We start from the raw sequence: 20,564 nt of genomic DNA on the forward strand, positions 1-20,564 counted from the left end.
TCCTCCAGATAGCAAAACATTCCGACATATAATCACTTTTTCCCCCAAATGTATGTCTCCATAAGCTTTCTTTATTTGAAAAACATATAAAACATAAAATTAACCATTTTTTTTAAAAAGATTTATTTATTTATGCATACAAGAACTGGGGTATAGGCCAGAGGTGCAGAGGGTGAGAGAATTCACCAGAGACAGAGTGGGGAACAGAACAGGCAGATTGACTGAAAGTCACTGCTGAGGGGAGCAGCAGGCGAGTCAGGAGAGGTCTGCTGCACCATGTGGGTAGCTCCCTGGCCGGCTGGGGACCAAACTCGTGCTGCAGAGGCTGCAGACAGCATCACACTGCTGTGCTTAACCCCTGGCACCAGAAGGGAGGCCCTGTTTTAACCATTTTAAAGTATATACTTCAGTAGCACTAAATACATGTGCACTATAGTTCAATGATCACCACTATCATCTCCAGAACTTTTTCATCATTTCAAACAGAGACTCTGTACCTACTGAACACTAACTTCCTCTTCACTCATTCCCAGTCTCTGGTAGCCATTATTCTACTTTCTGTCTGTATGAATTCCTACTGTAGGCCCCTCACATAAGTGGAATTATACAATACCTGTCTATTTGGGTCTGGCTTACTCCATTCAGCATAATAGTTTCAAGTTTCACCCATATTGTAGCATGTTTCGGGCTTTATTTCTTTTTTATTGTTTTTAAAAGATTTATTTATTTATGCATACAAGAACTGGGGTACAGGCCAGAGGTGCAGAGGGTGAGAGTATTCACCCAGACACAGAGCTGGGAACAGAACAGGCAGACCGACTGAAACATACTGCTGAGGGGAGCAGTGGGCGAGGTGGGAGAGGTTTGCTGCACCATGTGGTTGGCTCCGTGGCCGGGGATCAAACTCTTGCTGCAGTGGCTGGCGATAGCTTCCCAGTGCGGACTTAACCCCTGCACCACCAGTGAACCCCCTTCATTTATTTTTTAGATGAATGATATTCTATTGTATGTATCCACTTCATTTTCTCCATCCAGTCATCTATTGATGGACACTTTGGTTGTTTCCACATTTTGGCTGTTGTAAATAATGCTGCTATGAGCATTAATCTGCAGTTTGCGTCCCTGCTATCAGTTCTTTAGGGTAGATACCTAGAAAAAGAATGGCAAGAATATGATAATTTTTTCACTAAGTTTTTGAAGGCCCACTAAGCTGCTTTCCACAATGGGCATGGCATTTTACATCCCCACCAGTAATGTACTAGGACTTCAATTTCTCTACATCTTCACCATCATTTGTTACTGTCCACTTCTTTGTTAGTTCTCATTTCATTTTGTTTTCCTAATAATAACCATCCTAATGAGTGTGGAATGATATCTCATTAAGCTTTATTAGCACTTCCCTCTTGGCGAGTCACATGGAGCGGCCTGCCATGTGCTTATTAGTCATTGAACAAATACTTTTGATTTCTCACTTATCTGAAATGTTCAAGGAGCAGAGTTATGAATTTGACCTGAGAAGAAATTTTATTTTAAAGTTTAGAGTGAGGATTAATTTTATAATGTCATTCTTCATGGGACTGCATTCTTGAAGTCATAATTAATCATTGTTAAGAAGCAAAACAAGACCCTCAGATACTCAGAAAAACTGAGAAACTAGCCTCCCTTTGGCATCAATCAATGAGATCTGTGAAGTCATCTAAAAATATTGACTTGGGCCTCCCTGGAGGTACAAGGGGTTAGGACACAGCCTATGAAGCTGTCCAAGCCTCTGCGGCACGAGTTCAATCCCAGAGCAGGGAGCTACCCACATGGCACAGCAGACCTCTCCTGACTCGCCGCTGCTCCCCTCAGAAGTGTATTTCAGTCAGTCCTCCTGTTCTGGTCCCCACTCTGTATCTGGTGAATCCTCGTCTCTGGCCTATACCCCAGCTCTTATATTCATAAATAAATAAAATAAATCTTAAAAAGTAAATAGACAGTGTGACGGTTCTGAGGTTAAGAGGGAGAAGGGAAAATGTAAAGGGTAAGGAATATAAGGGATAATGGTGGGGGGAAAATTTTTTTTAAGATTTTTTTTTTTTTATTTGTGCATACAAGAACTTGGGTGTAGGCCACAGGTGTGGGGGCTGTGAGAGTATTCACCAGAGACAGAGTGGGGAGCAGAACAGGTGGATTTACTGAAATATACTGCTGAGGGCAAGACAGGAAATGTCTGCTATGCCATGTGGGTTAACTCCCTGGCCGGGGATTTAATTCATGCCACAGTAGCAGGCAATAGCTTGATAGTGCTGAGTCGTTAACCCCTGTGCCACCAGGGAAGCCCCAGGGGAAAAAAAAAATTTAAATCTTGTATATTTGTATATATACCTTCACTAATGTCAGGCATGACACTTGATTAAGAAGTTGTTTTTCAAGCAAAAATAAAAAAATAAATTAAATAATAGAGAAGTCACAAAGTAGAGGGTCATTGCATCTGACACATTCTTTAGGGTAAGAAATGTCTGACCCTTTTCCACTTCATAAACCCCACTCACATATGGAAGACCTTGCTGGCTTTCCCCCAAAACACTAGCACCTGGTTCTCCAAACTATCTGTGATACAACACCAGTTTTCACCCAGCCAGACAGATGTTTTAAAAAGTACAGCAAAAATAAGTTATGAGTCAAAATGAAAATTGTAAAGATGATCTATAAAATGAAACCTCATTTTTTAATTAGATTCAATAGACATAAAATCACTCCATCAAATTGCCATAAAAATATCTAGATGCTTACTCTCAATTTTGGTGCTTAGCTCATCATGAATCAGCTCAAAAACAGTTTGTGAACCAGTCCCAACCCGCAGAACACACTTCAAGTCACCTAGTCCTAGAGTTTTCCCAGCAGGGCCAAGGAAATGGAGGGAGCAATTTTCAAAAATGATAAAGTAACCTAACCCCCTAAGCCCTGCCATTTTAAACTTCTCACAACAAATTATCAGTATATGTTGGGGCAACTGTTGCCCAGCTGTGTGATCCTGGGCACAAATTCCTGCTCATGGCATTGCCATGGGCAAGTCATTTAATCCGTTTTTTTCAACTTTGAATTAGGCAGAACACTCAAATTTGCAGTGTTGAAATTCCATTGAAATATTAAACATTTAGGAGTAAGTCAACAAGACACAAGCATCTTCCTTCTTGTTCCTGACGAAGAGAGTCTCTTCAATTTAATATTTCAGCTAATTGTAGAAATTTTTCAAAACAAAAGATAATTTCACTGTTATATAACATTTATTTTGAAGTAGGGGAAAAGTACAAAGGTAAGGTTATTTTTAAGCTCGTTTGTTTCTAAGATTTGTTTTTGTTTTTTTCCCCTTTTTTTTCTCTTTTTCCCTTTTTTGGGGGGGGGCAATGAACTTTGTGTTTTGCATTGTTTGATTTTTATTAAGGAACTTCTAAGAAAAAATAACATGTTTGTTTCCAACTGTACCCAACAGTGCTGGGCCATTTTTGTTAATTATACTGTTGGATTTTTCTCTTGTTCTACCCACCTTTGCCCATATTCAAATCCAATTACAGACAATATTCCAAATAGGTAGAGCTTTATTAGCTGGAAAAAGAAAAGACGTAGGAATGAACTTTGCCTCCTAAGGTGACAACGAGGTCAGAGCTTAGGTGCCATGAGGCTCCAGAACTGCAGTGCATTCTCAATCCTAGGTGGGGTGTACAGTAAACATGGTAACTAAGGGAAAGACCCAGAATGGTTGGAAAGGTTCAAGAGCTTCCCAGCTGATGAGAAGTGTGCTGAACTGCCTTCAGCATCTCACTTAACAAGTGGCCCAGGAAGTGGCCCAGCCACCGTCTTGGCCATGAACATTCCAGCTTGCCTCATAACCCCTAGGTCCATGGGTTCCTAGAAGATTATTGGAAAAGGAATGCCCACCAAGAAATCTAGGGCTATATGTGTCTTGGGAATTTGAGTTGACGTGAGTTAAAATGTGACTCTTGGGTATATAGCCCAGGTTGCTTCTACACAAACAGTTGGGCTCCAGGTGGAGACAGTAACATTTGCTCAGGCTGGACGCAGAACTGGTCAGCCATCTGAGATCAATGCCACCCAGTGAAAGCCAAAGTCAAAGGTCTGAGTCCATCAAGTTACTTGGAAGACAGTTTGGGCAAAAAAAACAAAAACCAGAATACAGGATTGAAAAACAAAATGAGATTTAAGTCAGAGCAAAGGGGGTCAGAACCAGCCTGAGGCAGAACCAAGAGAGATGGCCTGAGCTGTAGAGTCAGAAAGATTAAAACCTTTCCAGTCAGGGCCTCCCTGGTGATGCAAAGGCTTAAGCACGGTGCTATAAAGCTGTCCGCAGCCTCTGCAACACGAGTTGATCCCCAGCCAGGGAGCTACCCACATGGTGCAGCAGACCTCTCCTGTCTCGCCCGCTGCTCCCCTCAGCAGTGTATTTCGTCAGTCTGCCTGTTCTGTTCTCCACACTGTCTCTGGTGAATCCTCTCACACCCCCCCACACCTCTGGCCTGTACCCCGGTTCTTGTATGCATAAATAAATAAATCTAAAAAAAAAAGACACCTCAAGTCTAGGGGAGAGTGAGGATATAATGCTGACCTCAGAAGTAAAATCCTCGAGTGTGAGTGTGAGAAGGGGCATAGTGGGGGGAGGAGGGTGTACAATAAACACAGCAAGGGAAAGACCCAGAATGGATGGAAATGTTCAAGAGCTGCCCAGCTGATGAGCAATGTGCTGAACTACCTTCTCTGTCTCACTTAACAAGTGTCCCAAGAAGTGGCCCGTGCCTGCTTAAAGATGCTAGTTGATATGGGACACAGATGAATTCCTGGGCTTGGAGGTGTCCCATTGATATGTCAGTATCTTTGGTAACACACACATGAGGCTGACTCACAGGTGCACATGGAAGCATGTACATCACAACAGTCTTAATAAGGAATAAATGACAAGTTGGTGCATCTGTGATTAGCACTCCTGTGACCGAAGCTGCTTTGTGTTTCTAGTCCAACAAATTTCTTAGAAGCACAGATTCTTAAGAGAACAGTCCCCACTCAGTTTATGGGTTACAGGTATGATCTGGAATAAGATTTTAATTATCCTCTTGCATTCCTGTGGGGGTGACCTTCGTCAATCCTTCACCAGAACCCCAAAACAGCAAGACAGTGGGCAGTGCCAAGGGCTTGTACCACCGGTGCTTAGTGCAGTGAACTGTGGCTTGGCCCTGTGTCAACCAAGCCAGCAGAGCAAACTAGCACACTCGACAGGTGTGTATTCATTAACAGGATGTGCAAAAACAGGTATTTGTTGTAACAAAGAGTAGATAACATACTCTTTCTGAGTTAAGAGTATTAGCCCAGGGCCTCCCCGGTGGCGCAGCGGTTGAGCACTGGGTTGCGAAGCTGCCCGCGGCCTCTGCGGCGCTGGTTCAATCCCCGGCTGCTCCCTGGCCACCAGAGGAGGGTCCCACATGGCGCGCAGACCTCTCCTGCCGCCCGCTGCTCCCCTCAGCAGTGTACTTCGGTCCTTCTGCCTGCTCTGCTCCCTGCTCTGCTCTGGTGAATTCTCTCACCCTCCCACGCTTCTGACTGTACCCAGTGCATGTATAGACCAAAAACAAACAAACAAATAAAATAAATAAATAAATAAATAAAAACATGCCTCTATAAAAAAAAAAAGAGTATTAGCCCAAACTTCTCTGTGTTGGTGAACATTATAATTGTTCCTTATAAGTAACATTTTCCTGCAAGGGACCTTGTAGTTTCAATATTTTTTTTTGCATCAAAATCAAATGCTTTCCTACTGTTTTTGAGCAAAATATAAACATGGAAGGTTAAATCAGGCAAATTAAAGACACTCACAAATGAAAGATTAAACATCACTAGATCTTTGAATCTATGCAGAGTAATTCTCCCATCGGCAAGTAGCTGTGGTCACACTCACCCCCGCACCTCCACTCACTGCCCCCCTGATTCCCTGTTACATCTCCCCCTTTTCTAAGCATTGTGAGAGTTTATAAAGAAACAATACCTAGTTGTAACCACTAACACTTATAACTTTTCAAGGAATTGAGCCAAAGCTATATTTGCATAGTCTCATCTAATCCTTCCAACCACCCAACTTGCTGATAATTTTATCCCCGTTGTGTAAGTGAGGAAACTCAGAGGCTAATTACTCTGGGGTCACATTACTAGAAACAAGTCACATCTGAACTTGAACCCAGGACCCTTGCAAACGGAAACCATACGCGCCTACAACCGCCATAAAAAGTACAGGACTCTTAGGATGAACAAATGCCTTGACCAAAATAAATTCGTAGAAAGACACGACTGACCGGGAGAGTCAACAGTATGTCTTCTGTAGACCTAAAAGGCAGGTGTGTTTTCCCAGAATAGGAACGAACATGAGCCAAAGGAAATGGTCAGTTTATTTTTTGCCAGACAAGGTATTTAAGTGATGGGGTTTTTTTGTTGTTTTTTTTTTTGTTTTTGTTTTTGTTTTCCCTTTCAGTTGTTTGCTATTTGGGCGGTCCCACCCTGGCGGGGGAGCACCAGGGACGGCAGAAAGTCGGGGGCCAGCAGCTCCCCAGCAGGTCGCCTCCTCTGAGTGGCCCAGGGACCTGCCAAGAACTTCCGCTCCTGAAGCCCAACTGGAGTTAATGAAAATCCGGGGGACTCTGCTGGACTTAATTCATGGCTAAGAGCCATGAAAAAGAGGCCCATAAATCTTCTGCCCTTGAAGAAAAGGTCTGCCTTCCCAGGTTGGGATAAACAAATTGAGCATTTCAAAGCAACCTGTTAGCCACTCACCCCAATTTGCATACAAATGCTGACAAACAATCTCCCATTGTGAAATGCGAGGCGAAGGATGTTGGATTTTATTGTCCACTCACCCCTTGAAAGATTTACCCCATAACCTGCTTCACAATCAAGTGTCCGGTGGGGAAATGACCCTTGAAGTTTAACGAGCCCGGATGGATGGACTGTCCCCTTCGGGCAGCCCCCGCCGCCAGCCACCCCAACCCCCCGGCCCCCCAGAGCTTTGGCAACCTGTGAAATTGGTGGCCAGCCGCGGAGACCCCCAAGGTGACCCGGCTTCCACTCCAGCCCCATCCACGCCACCAGGTCTTGCGGGGAAAACAAGTTGTCCGCTTTCCTCGCAAAGAAGTTTCCCTTTGATAATGTGGACAACAGTGCTGCTTTTAAAGAAATGGGATTTCTTTTTCCCATGCTTTATTCTGATTTTCATCAAGCACCACTGGAAGCAGGTTGACAATGGTTTGAGCCAGAATTTATGGGGAAATATAAATATATTTTTCATATATAAATTTTTTAATTTAAGTATTTTATTTTATATAATTCTTACATCTTTATTCCATGAAGAGCTGTGTGGAGATTTCTTGAACTACGAAACATAGAGCTTCCATATGATCCAGCAATTCCACTCCTAGGGATTTACCCAAAGGACACAGAAACATCAATTCCAAAGAGCACCTGCACCCCTATGTTTATAGCAGCACTATTTACAATAGCTAAGCTTTGGAAACAGCCCAAATGCCCAAAAATAGATGACTGGATCAAGAAGATGTGGTACATATACACCATGGAATATTACACAGCAATCAAGAAAGATAAACACATGCAGTTTGCAGCAACATGGATGGAGCTAGAAGGGATCATGCTCAGCGAAATAAGCCAGAAAGAAAAAGAAAAATACTGGATGATCTCACTCATAGCAGGAATTTAGAAAACCTAAATAAGAGACCAGGAAAAAGCCTAATTATGATAAAGTAAAAATCAAAATCAACAAGCAACTATAAACCAGAGACACAGTACGTGGAGGGGGGTAGGGGAAAGGAAGGACAAGAGTCAAAATAAGGGGGGGGGATGCAATTGTATGGGGAATATAACCAAAATGAAAATGCATATATAAATATTTTTGAATAAATAAAAGGAGTATGTGAAACTGGAAACAATATAAGGATTGGGGATTATGAATTATCACCCACAGGCAAATTTTATGTTTTAATCTTATCTTCTGTTATTTCAAGTTATCTATGTGTAAGTAATCTTAAGAAAAATACATAGTATAATGGAAGAAACATACATAAAAATCTAAATTATCAGACTTTAAATAGATGCATAAAAGTCATTTTAGTTTTACAGCAGAAGGTAATCTTTTAATAAAGATGCTAAGCATTTGTGGGGGTAGATCATTTATAGCTTTTGGTATGATCTTGAATGAAAGATACAACAAGCTATTTGTTGCTTTTATTATAGCCTCTGGTCAGAGATTCATTTGTGGGTAAAGAAAGGAATTTGCCAAAGTTACCCTAATGTGGGTAGGAGAAGCTATTAAACATGAAATACTTAACCTGCTGATTTCAGGTTCTTTACCTTTTGGACAAACAAAACTCTCAGTAACTTCTTACCTCCTTAGAGAAACATTTGTTGAAAAGTTGGTATATTTTAAAATACCTAAAGTGAAAGCACAACTACAAAAATGAAAGTTTTAATGATCCACTTCTCCGTGAGAATTCATTAGCTGAGAGACTGCACCAATCTAGAAGGTGGGCTGAGGCATTTGACCTTAGCAATGCTTCATTAATTTTCAGACCCAACTGAAACTGGGTCTCCTCAACTCCCTTCACTAGAAACTTATTTTCCTGTAAGCTTCCCATATAAAAATTATAATTGTGTAAAAAATTCAGTTCAGGATAGAGGGACAAACAAGAAAGACAAGCTTTGTGTGTTGACTGACCATCTGAGGACAGATACCCGATGACAGGGCCTTAATCTGTCCTTCATCACATTCACACATTTGGTTGGATTATTGAAAAGGTGCAAAGGTTATTTACTGATCCTAGTTCCTCCCTACTGGGAATTCAGCTAAATCCCTAAATCCAGGTGAGAAATACCCCATTTTACAAAGACAGCTATGAATTCAAGTCATGGTCTCAGAATCACATTCACTAAATTTAGCTGGGGGTGCAGGAGTGGGCACAGATAAAGGCTTCAATGTGAATTTGTAACACTTCAAAAGTGAGGAACTAAGGTGTGGTGTTTTTCCACTGTCCTCATCAGTTCCCCAGGGAAATTCCAAAGGGAAGAGCAGAGGGATAAAGAGCTTTGTGTATTTCTCTTGTTTTTAACTGCTAAGACAATTTTTGTTCCATTAGGTTGTAATGTGAGATCTTTCAGAGTGAATTTACACAACAGCGCCTGACTTTATTAATTCATCACGGCTAACTGAGTCTTCACATGTCTAAGGACAAATTGCTGACTTCTCACAAAATCCAGCATCTATTTTCCTACTGTCTTAAAAATTGCTAAATGTACGCTCATTCCAGGATTATGGACTATTTAGCTAGCAGGCACATACATATACATATGGCATGCGCTTTCACTTGTCAGCTAACATTTCCTGAACTCTATGCAGCTTTAGTCCAACAATAATGAAATCTGTAAAATATAGGTAGCTTCACACAATTTAAAATAGCCCCTGAGGTTAAGATGCAGCACTATGAAGCTATACGCAGCCACTGCAGCATGAGTTCGATCCCCAGCCAGGGAGGTGACCCACATGGCACAGCAGACCTCTCCTGACCCACCCACTGCTCCCCTCAGCAGTGTATTTCAGTCAGTCTGCCTGTTCTGCTCCCCACTCTGTCTCTAGTGAATCATCTCAGGTCCCACTCTGGCCTGTACCCCAGTTCTTGTATGCATAAATAAATAAATAAATCTTAAAAAAAAAAACACAGCCCCTGAGGGGCCATCGGCCACAGGTTACTAGATGGACTGAATCTCCTACAAGTCCTGAAATATGGGGCCTCCCTGGTGGCGCAAGGGGTTTAGCACAGCATTACAAAGCTAACCGCAGCCACTGCAGCACAAGTTCGATCCCTCGCCAGCCAGGGAGATACCCACATGGTGCAGCAGACCTCCCTTGTCTCGCCAGGTACTCCCCTCAGCAGTATATTTCAGTCGGTCTGTCTGTTCTGTTCCCTGCTCTGTCTCTGGTGTATCCTCTCACCTCCCACACCGCTGGCCTGTATCCCAGTTCTTGTGTGCATAAATAAATAAATCTTTGAAAAAAAAAGTCCCAAAAAATGCCTTGAGAGCGTGTCTAACTGCTTACCCAGAGTATTCCCAAGACTGCTAATCAGTGCCTTTCCAGTTTGCAGAAATATGGCTAGTAGGCCTCCCCTGTTAACAAACAGTGCAACACTCTACAGAGCATATCCACTAGAAAATCGCTGCCTTGCTGGAAGGAAAAAAAAAAAACCTCTGGTTAAACTCAGCTGTGTTACCTCCCCAATTCTATCTTCAAATTACCAGAATGGCAGACAAAGTAAATCACACAACTACCCTCTAAAACTATGCAGGGTTAGTAGATTAGCAAGGATGTGTTTAGAGTATACAATAAAAATTAAAAGTCAACATTTGAAAGAGCATTAAATTTCCTCATTTCGTTGAATCTCAAGTTCTCAGATCAACAATCTGCCTTTTAAGACAGAGTGAGGGCAACATTGACAGGAGGAATTGAATGTAGTGAAGAGTGAGCTGGTGTCGGGAGCAGTTATTTTTTTCCACTATAACTGTGACCTGCAGTTCAAGGAACACCATTAACTTCATTGAGGAGAATGAAGAGGATTATTCACAAACTAGAAACCCCTTCCCAAATTCACAAAATCTCCAAAAACTGTTGTGGAACTCTTTGTAACACCTAGGGCTTACAAATTGTAACTGACAGCACAACGTACCCATCAGACAGACACAAACTGAACGAACAATTCTGAAAAATTATCTGTCTTCAAACTTGGCTCTTTTGATGTCCTTGATGAATAAACTGAAACTCTAAGAAAACTTTTCTGCCGAAGACCAAAAAGACAACATAGGCACATCAAATTAAAATATTATCTTCAGTGGCCATCTAGATTATTAAAAAGGAAACAATTATAAACCAACATAATTAATTGATAGGCAACAAAAGCAATATACTGAAAACAAATACTAAAAATGCTAAATCAGTCTGCAGGTGACTGAAGGGCCTGCAAATCTCAAATACGGAAAGATCTGAAATACTGAAGTCAAGGAGAAATGCCCACTCTCTGTATATGAAGCACAAGTTTCAAATTTTGAAACTTCAGCTCAGTCTAGGGTCTTGTGAAGATGAATAGGAATGGTTAACATACCTCCTCACAATAATCTTATAAATTGTCATTATTGGGATCTCCCTGGTGGGGCGAGGGGATAAGCACAGCACTGCAAAGTTATCTGCAGCCTCTGCAGCAAGAGTTTGATCCCCACTGGCCAGGGAGCTAACCCACTTGGTGAAGCAGACCTCTCCTGTCTCGCCCGCTGCTCCCCTCAGCACTGTATTTCATCAGTCTACCTGTTCTGCTCCCCACTCTGTCTATGGTGAATCCTCTCACCCCCCGCACCTCTGGCCTGTGCCCCAGTTCTCGTATGCATAAATAAATCTTTAAAAAAATTATCATTATTGCCCCCATTTTCTAGGTAACAAAACTGAGTATCTAAGGACATAAGTAATGTGGTCAAGTTCAGACAGCTGCAAGGGACAAGGCAGCATTTGAACTCAGGCTTTGAGACTCCAAAGTACCCTTGCCAACCACCTACATGGGCTGGGCCTCATCACACTGTGAACTTTTGGAGGTTTGAAGTTATTTGGACTAGGAGACAGAGAAGAGGACCAATTAAAGCTTATAAGGGAAAAAAGCTGTCCTGGCCCCAAAAAGGCTAGTTACAAACTCATGATACTAGATGCCACTGCTTTTAAGCTTTTAGCCTATAATCAACCCATATTGAAACCAGATTTATGACTCTTCAGAGGAGAGCTTTGTGATTTTCTAAAGCAGACATGTTTGGTATTTTAGAAGGTCAAACCCCCTATGGTGCAGTGTTTTTAATAAAATCAATTCAGCAGAAATTAGAGACACGCCAGTCAATTTCTAGGAAATCTCTGAGCCATACAAAATAAGGGGGGAAAAGAACATAAAAGACATAACCATGTACAGATCAATTTTTTCAAAAGGGGTGGAATGTAAGGGGTGTAGATACAGAAACATCGTGGCAAAACAAATTTGGTCCCATTTGTCTCCAGTTTGGGCAAATTTCCACTGAGGAAGAAAAATTACTTTTTGGGGGGTGTTCTATGTCAATGTTAAACCGGGGCTGTTCCTGGTTAACCCAACCTTGTACTGACACCTCAACGAAATAGTAAACATCTCTAGGAGGGAAAAACAAATAAACCAGTCATCACCATTCTTAGGTCACCCAATCAGGTAGGTTTCATGGAGTGTCCTTTATCTCTGCTCTGGGCGACTTCACTTTGAGAGGCAAGCAAAAGTAGAATCTGTCTATTTAGCTACTGCCTGAATGCGGGGACAAGGGGAAAGGCTGTTATTAAAAGACACAGACTCAATCTATTACCTGGCTAGAGCTTGAGCCCCAGAAAACCCAGTCTGACCAGAGCTGGTCCAGTGCCACCAGCCCCACTGAACAGAGAGGCGTCAACAGCCTCATGAATTTACAGTATAAAGCAGCAGCAGGTTAGACACTTTGCTTCCAACTTCCATTCAGTTCCTGTGATTCTAGAACTTGCCCTGATTCAAGCCTTTCCTGAAGGCTGGAGTTTACAGATTTCCAAGTGTTTCAAGGCCTATGGCTTTAAATGGCTTCGTTGCTTTATTTCTCAATGAGTTGCAGAGTTGATAATTAACTGGTATTTGGAAAAATTGGGGTGAACAGAATAAAAACCAGGCAGGAAAATTAACTACAGAGTTGATATAAACACTGTCTACTTAACTGATGCTGTACATGAAACAAGAATGTAGAAGGAACAAGAAATCTTTTGAGTCTTGTAGTGCAAAATGACTAACTTGCTCTAGAGTTAGAAAGTGGAGGTGAGTGTGGAAATTTCACCAACTAGTGATGTTCATCAATTATTTGTCAACTATAGTAATTTTTTGACTCCCTCAAAAATCGACACACATCAAACTTAACACCTTTTATAAATCATGTCATGCATATAAGCACTGTTGATCTCAAAAAGCACAATACAAATGTGTCATTTATTGAAATGCATATTTATTCCATAGCCTAATTTGTCTGGGGCTGTGGTCTATTAATTATTAAATAATCTAAGTATTCATTTTTAGACCAGCCGTTTCAACTCAGAGTCTTCCATAAACTTGGCCAGTATATCTGTCTTAAGGGATCCAAATTATGCTTATCAGAAAATAACCAAATTAAAAAAAAAAAGTTCTAACATTCATTAAGGAAAATCCCATACTCAGATATGCAGGCAATAGGTTAATTTTTAAGCAAAAGTTTGAAATATACAAAAGAATTGAGATTAAAAAAAAAAAAAAAAACCCTACATGGCAAATTATTCTCACATTTAAGATAACAAACACCCATTTGGGAAGGAAATACACAAATGTGACATCAGTTTAAATTCAGGCTGGGCAGTCCTGCTAGAGCTCTGCAGGAGTGGAGGCACTGTCACTGGACAGATTAGGGGTTGAGAGTTAGTGTTCTATTTGGTTGTGTTAATAAAAGGATCATTTGGGGAGGACACCTCGTAGCCCTGTGTTATTTAAATCTCAATTGGCATATAATGTTACTACTGACAACACTTCTAAAGCTTGAGAAATTTAAAAAAAAAAAGAAAAGTATAACACTGTATTAAGTGAGGAAGGTTTGAAAACCAGGAGCATGGTACAGAAAAGTTTGGCTAATTTTTGGTCCAAAATATTTCATTTGGTTTGAGACAGACTAAACTGTTGATGAATCAATCAACAGCAAAAGTAGACAGTGACTAATTTGAGCTATACAAAAAGTTTCATATAGTACGTCTTTTTTGGTGGAGGTAGACACATTTAGAAAAGTATTCCAGGGCAAAGGGATCAAGGTGATAAATACTACCTTTGCTAAGGCAACTTCAGAAATGGACAGATCCTATCTGACCTGGTATAAATAAGTTTAAGATTTCTCTTAGATGAAAGCAAAAACCGGAATTATCCTAACCAAAAATGCAATACACTGAATGACTGGCAATACACATTCAGAGACTCTCCACACTGTAGAAAATTACACATGTGCATTATAATAAACAAGATCTCGACCTTATTTTTTTTTTTTTAAATCAAGCCCAACCTATAGTTGAGAAGCGACTGTGAGCAACAGATCATCGTTTGTGTAGTTAACAGGTCGTCTCTTACACTTCCCTCTCAGCTTTTAATTTATGACAAGACGCCGCTAAATTTCAGACAAAATATATATATATTTTTAAATCTTTACAATAAATCAAGATGTAGGAGCTTACATAGAGCATGTTTTAGTTTATTTAAGTACTCGGTTCCAGCTCCCTCAGATGTAAATAACCCTGGTAACAATGTGTACATAGTCTTTGCTTTGCTTTTTATAATTTTACCGCAAATAATACATTTGACTGTATGTAAGTCTGTGCAAATAATCCTTCAGAAGAAATATCCAAAATTCTGTTTGCAGAGGTCATTCTATCTCTCAAAGATGATTACATGAGTTTGTTTTTCTTCAGATAAAGTGCTCCTGTCCAGCAGAACTCAAAGACCTTCAAGCGTCCAAAAGTTCAATTCAGATAAGACCCGGTCATACAAATTCCAGCTTCCCGTGCCCACTGTACATGCCCCAGTGAACCAGCGAGAGGATCTTATCGTTGCTGAGGTCTGCTTGTCTCATTTTATCACAGGTCAGACAGCAGTTCTCATGCCCACTCACGGGCACCATGCATTCCAAGTCTAACTTTGCAACCTGCCCCTTTTTAGAATGGTGTCCATGAAAGCTGTAGTGCAAACGTGAAAGCATCTGTTGCCGCTGATCCTGCAGCCTCTTGTTTTCACTTCGCAGCATCCTCAAGGCTAACATAATAAGCAACACTAAAATCAGCCCTCCGGCGATGGGGACAGCAATCACTGCCGCCCGGAACCACAGCTCTTTGGAAGAAGTCAGCTCCTGCACTTTGGTGATGAGGTTTCTGCTACCATCTTGCTGGTATCGGTTTCCTTGTCCTACAGGAGGCACAAACAGAAAGATCAAACTCTCCGTTCACTCCTCCAGTAGATAGTCACAATTATCTATCTATTTTAAACAAGGCAACCCCATGTTTTAAAAGCTTGCAATTAAATCAACAATACTCAGAAATAAATATTGCAAAAGGATTCAAAGAAGCTTACAAAAACGTTTGTTTACAGACTGTCATTACTGAGTAGTAATGGCCTTTTAATATCGTCAAAATGTTGAAAAAGCAAGCAAAACCTATTATGTAGACAGACATCTAATGCTCAAGCAGACATAAAAGCTACTCAATAGTGATGCATCTTTGCATCCAGCCATGCTTCTCCCTCTGGTGTCTCTAATTACATTAACAGCAAAATCAATAGCAGACATACAAAGTCGCGGCTGTCACAATCCTATAGATCGGGCAAGCATGTGGTCTAGAAAGGGCTTCTACCTACCTGAGGCCTCCCCCTTGGGGGGAGAGAGAACATCATGCAGGCCCCTGTAATTGCACATATCTTCATGACAGCATTCCACTGTGGGCATGGCGGTGCCAGAGTGGTTTTGCGCCTGTTTGGCTTGGCAGATGTCAGCTGTGCTTGCAAGAGAGTCTAGGCAGCCATGGGTGAGTGGGGAATTTGTGTTCTGAGGATCTAGAAGTCTGGAGAAGCAGGCGCTGAGCTCGGATTTACACATGTAGCCGGTCGCCACACAGTGGGCAGCATCACAGTAGCATCTGATTTCACCTGAAAACAATGAGAAACTGAGTCAACTCTGCTGCAGAGACCAGGTAATGCATTGACTCAAGCAATTACTAAAACAAGTTCGAAAGCACCATCTTTTAGACACAATTCAGCTGAGTGCTGGCCACGTTGGTCCTTGCAGCCTGGGAAAGTCCTTCCTGCAGTGTGTGCTTCAATCGAGCGCAATACAGTTTTAGAATCTTAATCTCAGCAGCAAAGAATCAAAGTTTGATTTAGATTTCTGAGGAATCAGAGTAAGCAAGAATAATGCTGTTGGTTTTTGAAGGAAAATCATCATCGACATAATTTCTCCCATCACCAGGCAAATGATATTATTTATTCATTTTAATCCGACGTAACCATACAACATAAAAATGCTAGGCTTTTGATTTTGTCAGTATAAATATTTGATCGGAACTACTGAATTGTTTACTACCTGGAAGGGCTGTGCCAAGATTTAAGAGCTTTAGCTAACACCTTATAAAGTTATTAACTAGAAACACAACAATCTAGAAATTGCTCCAGTCAGGAGGTTTTAAAACTATGAAACTGGGCAGCTATTTGCAACCTCTCTAGAAAAGGCAAACTTTGCCTATAAAGATCTTTTCATGCAGAGGAGCTTTTAGTCAGTATATTGTAAAACAGGAACTAGGCAGTTTACAATTAGTGGTTTGCTTGCCAAAGTCAATTTCTTTCAGCCCAAATGGAAAGTCATAAAACTGAAGGCAGGGGAGGGGGGTGTAAAATTGCAAGGCTAACTTCCCCTCCCCCTAACCCTCCAGTCTTACATGTAATTCAACATGGGGTCTAAAAGGGGAACCACTGAAACTGAAAATCCTCTGCTGGTTGAATGAAAAATCCTTAAGGAAACCTCAAATTTTTCTACAGGAAGTGATTAAAAGTTTCCTTTATAAAATGTATTTTGCGAGTTGCAAGTCACTGTTAACATGTTGTCGCAACAGGAGATCTGAGGCTTTTAACATCAATTTCTCCTTGATACACCCTGGGTCTCCGAGTTATCACCAATAGGCAATCTTAACCCCATGGACTCAGGTCATTGTCACATGTCACACTAAGGCTGCTGCCGATTGAACAAATGCACACACTTCTTCCCAGCTCCCCCACCCTGGAGTTCTGTCTAGTTCTGAAGTCTTGCAGAAATTAAACCCCGGGGACTGATGCTTTGCAAACCTCCTCCCAACTTCACCTTTCCTCCCCCTCTCTCTGAAGGCCTCAGTAAGGCGTCTCATTTAATTATCTGTCCAAATTCCAGACCACTGTATGGTATGCTCAGTTTTCACAGGCTAAGGCTTCAGCTATAGAGGAAAAAAAACACCAGCCAACTAAACACAGATCTTTGCAACCCAGTTTAACCATCCCAAACAGGAGGTCTTCTCCCTCATCTGCACTCCCTATCCTGGGTTTGGGCTCTAGTCCCCCAGGGCCGGTCTCCTTCAAGTCAGAACCTTGCTTCAGAGGGCCTTCTTGCCTCTCTCCACGCTGACTGGATTTGTCTCATAAAGCTCACCGGTCTCCTGTGGGGATGACTACATGTCCCTACTCTGACAAATCCCATATATAGATTTCAAATAGAAGTAAAACAGATTAAAAGTCCATTTTGATCCTATTAGCCTCCAACCTGGTACAAAAAAAGAAAACTGAATACAAGTAAAATACTGCATAAATGTTTATGAGAACCTATTTAAAAATACTGTATTTTCAATGACCTAAAACAGTCTAATAAAATTTTGACAGGTAACTAGGCAAGTTCTAACAACTTTTTTTTTTTAATTGGAGCCACATTTTCACAAGGAGAATGGACTTTTGTATTACTGTATTAAAACTATATTTCTGTCGTTTCATAAAGTCTCTTCCTGTGGCATGCAAAAGGCCAGCGAGGGGACTGGTATTTTGAAACAGCGAACAATGCGCTTCTGTTTCCCCCCTTTCTTGTTACTGTATGTAGTGATTAAACAAAAATGTCTGCTTTAGTCAAGATGGCTACAGGAGAGTCTGCTGGCTTCTTTTAAAGCTTTTGAAGTCCGCAGCAGTCAGAAATCTCTGATCCCCTAATTATATCATTATCAGGCACATAGTTTCGGTATCTGTGACTTCATGTCAGCCCAGTCCCTCCCAGTTCTGCTGGCCTTTGATAGGGCCAGGAGGCTCCCCTCTGCAGGCTGCGAGGGCTGTTATTTAGGGTTAATTACACCCTTCCTTCCAAAATAAATAAATACTGTAGCACATCATCCTTGCTGGGCTAGCTTTATCCTTTAACCTCATGCCTGCTACATGGCAATTAGAGAAAAGTGGGGGGTACCGAAGCTAAATAACGCTTCCTATTAAAAAAAAAAAAAAGGTCTGTTCTCAGAGCAGCAGAGTTCATGGTTGGGGGCTGGGGGGCAGAGGGGGTAGAACCTTGAAATCTACTGGGAGTTTGGTATTTTTCCGACCTAAAGGGTGAATGCCTGCGGGGGAAAAGAGACAACTAACCGCTGCCTTTTTTTTTTTTTTTTTCCCCTGACTAGTGTTTGTAAAGTGAAGGGAGTGAGAAATGGGACCAGACACAGAACCTGTTCCCTCCAGCAGTGGAGAAGCAACACAACACCCTCCCCCGCGCTGAGATACACACCTGAACCCCTGCACCCTCTGGGAGACTCACCTGCTGGCGCCAAAGACACTCACAGACACACACAGAGACACGGACTCATACAGACACACAAAAACACACAGACGCACACGGGCAGAGCCATACAGCGCACACACACACACACACAAGCACGCTCGTGCACAGCCCAATCGGGGCACGAGTCTGCGGCTCCGCGGGCCGCCCCGGGGAGGGGAGGCCGGCGGGGAGAGGCTTCCGCCGCGAGCGCTCGGAAGTTCACTGGAGACAGACTTGCAAAAACATTTTGACAACCGCTTGCCCCGAGGTCTGACTCCGCTGCGCGCCGCGCCGCGCCGGGCCCGGGACACCCGAGGGGGCGGCCGCCCAGCCTCCCGCGCGCCTTCTAAGAACAGCAACTTGTAGCGACCTGCGGGCTCCGGCGCGGGGGGAGCCCTCGCCCGCGCGCACAGAGCCTCGGCGGCCGCTGCCCCGGGAGCCCCGCGCGCCCCTCCCCGCGGAGCCCGCCCGCGGCCGCCCGGCGGGCACCCACCTTTGGTGAGCAGCACAGCCATGGCGCAGAGCTCGAGCTGCAGCCAGATGAAGATGTAGCTGGAATGGCGATCCATTGACGCCCCCACGGCCGCGGCGCCCTGGCCGCTCCCGGGGACGCGGCGCGGCAGCAGCCTACGGCTCCCGGGGCGCGCGGCGCATGGGGGCTCCCGGGGGCCGGGGCGTCAGCGAGCGGGCGGGGGGCCGCGCGGCGGCCGGCGCATGGGGCGCGCGCCCGAGAGCCACGGACGCGGGCGGCCCGGCTCCGCCACCCCCGGGGCTTCGCTCCGCGCCGAGCGCAGGCCGGGGTGGGAAGGCTCCGGCTGCGCCCCTCGGCCGGCTCTCCGCGAAGGCAGAAGCCCCGGAGCACGCGCGGACACCCGCCGCCGCCGCGAGCTCCCGCCTGCGCCCGCCCCGGCCGGCCCCGGCCCCGCGCCGTAAATAGCGCCCCGCGCGGGGAGCCGGCCCCGCCGCCCCGCCCCGCCCCGCCCCGCCCCGCCCCGCCGCGCCGCCGCCGCGCGATTGGCTGCCGCTTCCCGGCCCGCAGCCCCTGCAGCCAGGGGCGGGCCCGACGCCGACGGGGCGGGCCCGGCTCCGGCTCCGGCTCCGGCTCCCAGCCCGCCGGCCGGCGGCGGCTCGGGCCGGGCCACTGCTGGGGCCCGCGCTCCCCCTCGCGGAGACCCGCGTGTCCGTGACCTTCAGTGGGTCGAGCCCGGGCTCTGCGTCTGTCTCTGGCGCGCGCCTCCGGGAACTCGGCCACGGCCCAGCGCCCCCCAGCCTGTGGCTTTTTTGGTCACCCCGAAACACGGAAGACCCCCCGCCACGCTGCGCGCTTTGGGAGCCGCTGGCACGAGCGGCGGTCCCCCGGGGAGCACAGAGGGCGGGGCCGCCCCTGCCCGGCTCCGCTGGCTCGCTGTGGCGGAGCAGAGGGTCCAGTCGGGAGCCTGGAAGGGGGGCGGCGGGGTGCTGGAGCGGCTTTGGGCTTTCTTCCCTCTCCCCTACCCCCAGCACATCCGCCTCGAGCCGCCCGCCCCGTGATCAATAAAGCCCAGACAGACAGACTGTTGATCTGTAGGAGCCGCTAAGTTCTCCTGGGTAGACAAGGGACGCGTAGCCAGCTAGAGACACTTAAGGAAAATTAGCAAATCCAAAAGCACCCGGCGCCAGTGAGACGACACAGGCCAAGACTGACACTCAATTAACTACCCCGCCCCCCACCCCCAAACAATCGCGGGCAAACACACCGGCTGACCCTGATCAATATCAGCCCAGCAGTTATCTTCTCCCTGAGATGCTAATTCATTTATTAGGAATTGCGGGGCTTGCAACCCCCAACGCACCCAAGGGCCGTCCTGCGGGGCTTGCTGTTTTATTCGTTTATTTATTCATTCACTCACTTACTTACTTAGGAGTATTTAAAATACTTATCGAGGGAATGCTCGCCCTCCCTGCAAAACCTGAGATTAACAAAGGTCAATCATTTGCAAAATTTCCTTTTAGGATTAGCCAACATTTCCCTATTTGATAAAAAGTCAAAAGGGTACAACAAAAAAAGGAAAGGCACGTTCAATGCTTAGAACCAGAGTGCAGAGTGATCC

General features: G+C 44.3%; 1 protein-coding gene across 1 annotated transcript; it reads right to left on the reverse strand.

Moving 5' to 3' along the window:
- Positions 1-14,291: 14,291 nt before the first annotated feature.
- On the reverse strand, positions 14,292-19,098 carry BAMBI (BMP and activin membrane bound inhibitor). The gene is made up of 3 exons (XM_037510149.1): positions 18,968-19,098; positions 15,525-15,812; positions 14,292-15,077 (listed from the first exon to the last, which is right to left on the reverse strand). Exons 1-3 carry the CDS (start codon positions 19,041-19,043, stop codon positions 14,659-14,661), a joined length of 783 nt encoding a protein of 260 aa, XP_037366046.1. The 5' UTR covers positions 19,044-19,098; the 3' UTR covers positions 14,292-14,658.
- Between the last annotated feature and the right edge of the window lie 1,466 nt (positions 19,099-20,564).

This window comes from Talpa occidentalis, unplaced genomic scaffold (assembly GCF_014898055.3).
Source record: "Talpa occidentalis isolate TD23 unplaced genomic scaffold, MPIMG_talOcc4v2.1 talOcc4.14, whole genome shotgun sequence".
NCBI classification, from domain to species: Eukaryota; Metazoa; Chordata; class Mammalia; order Eulipotyphla; family Talpidae; genus Talpa; species Talpa occidentalis.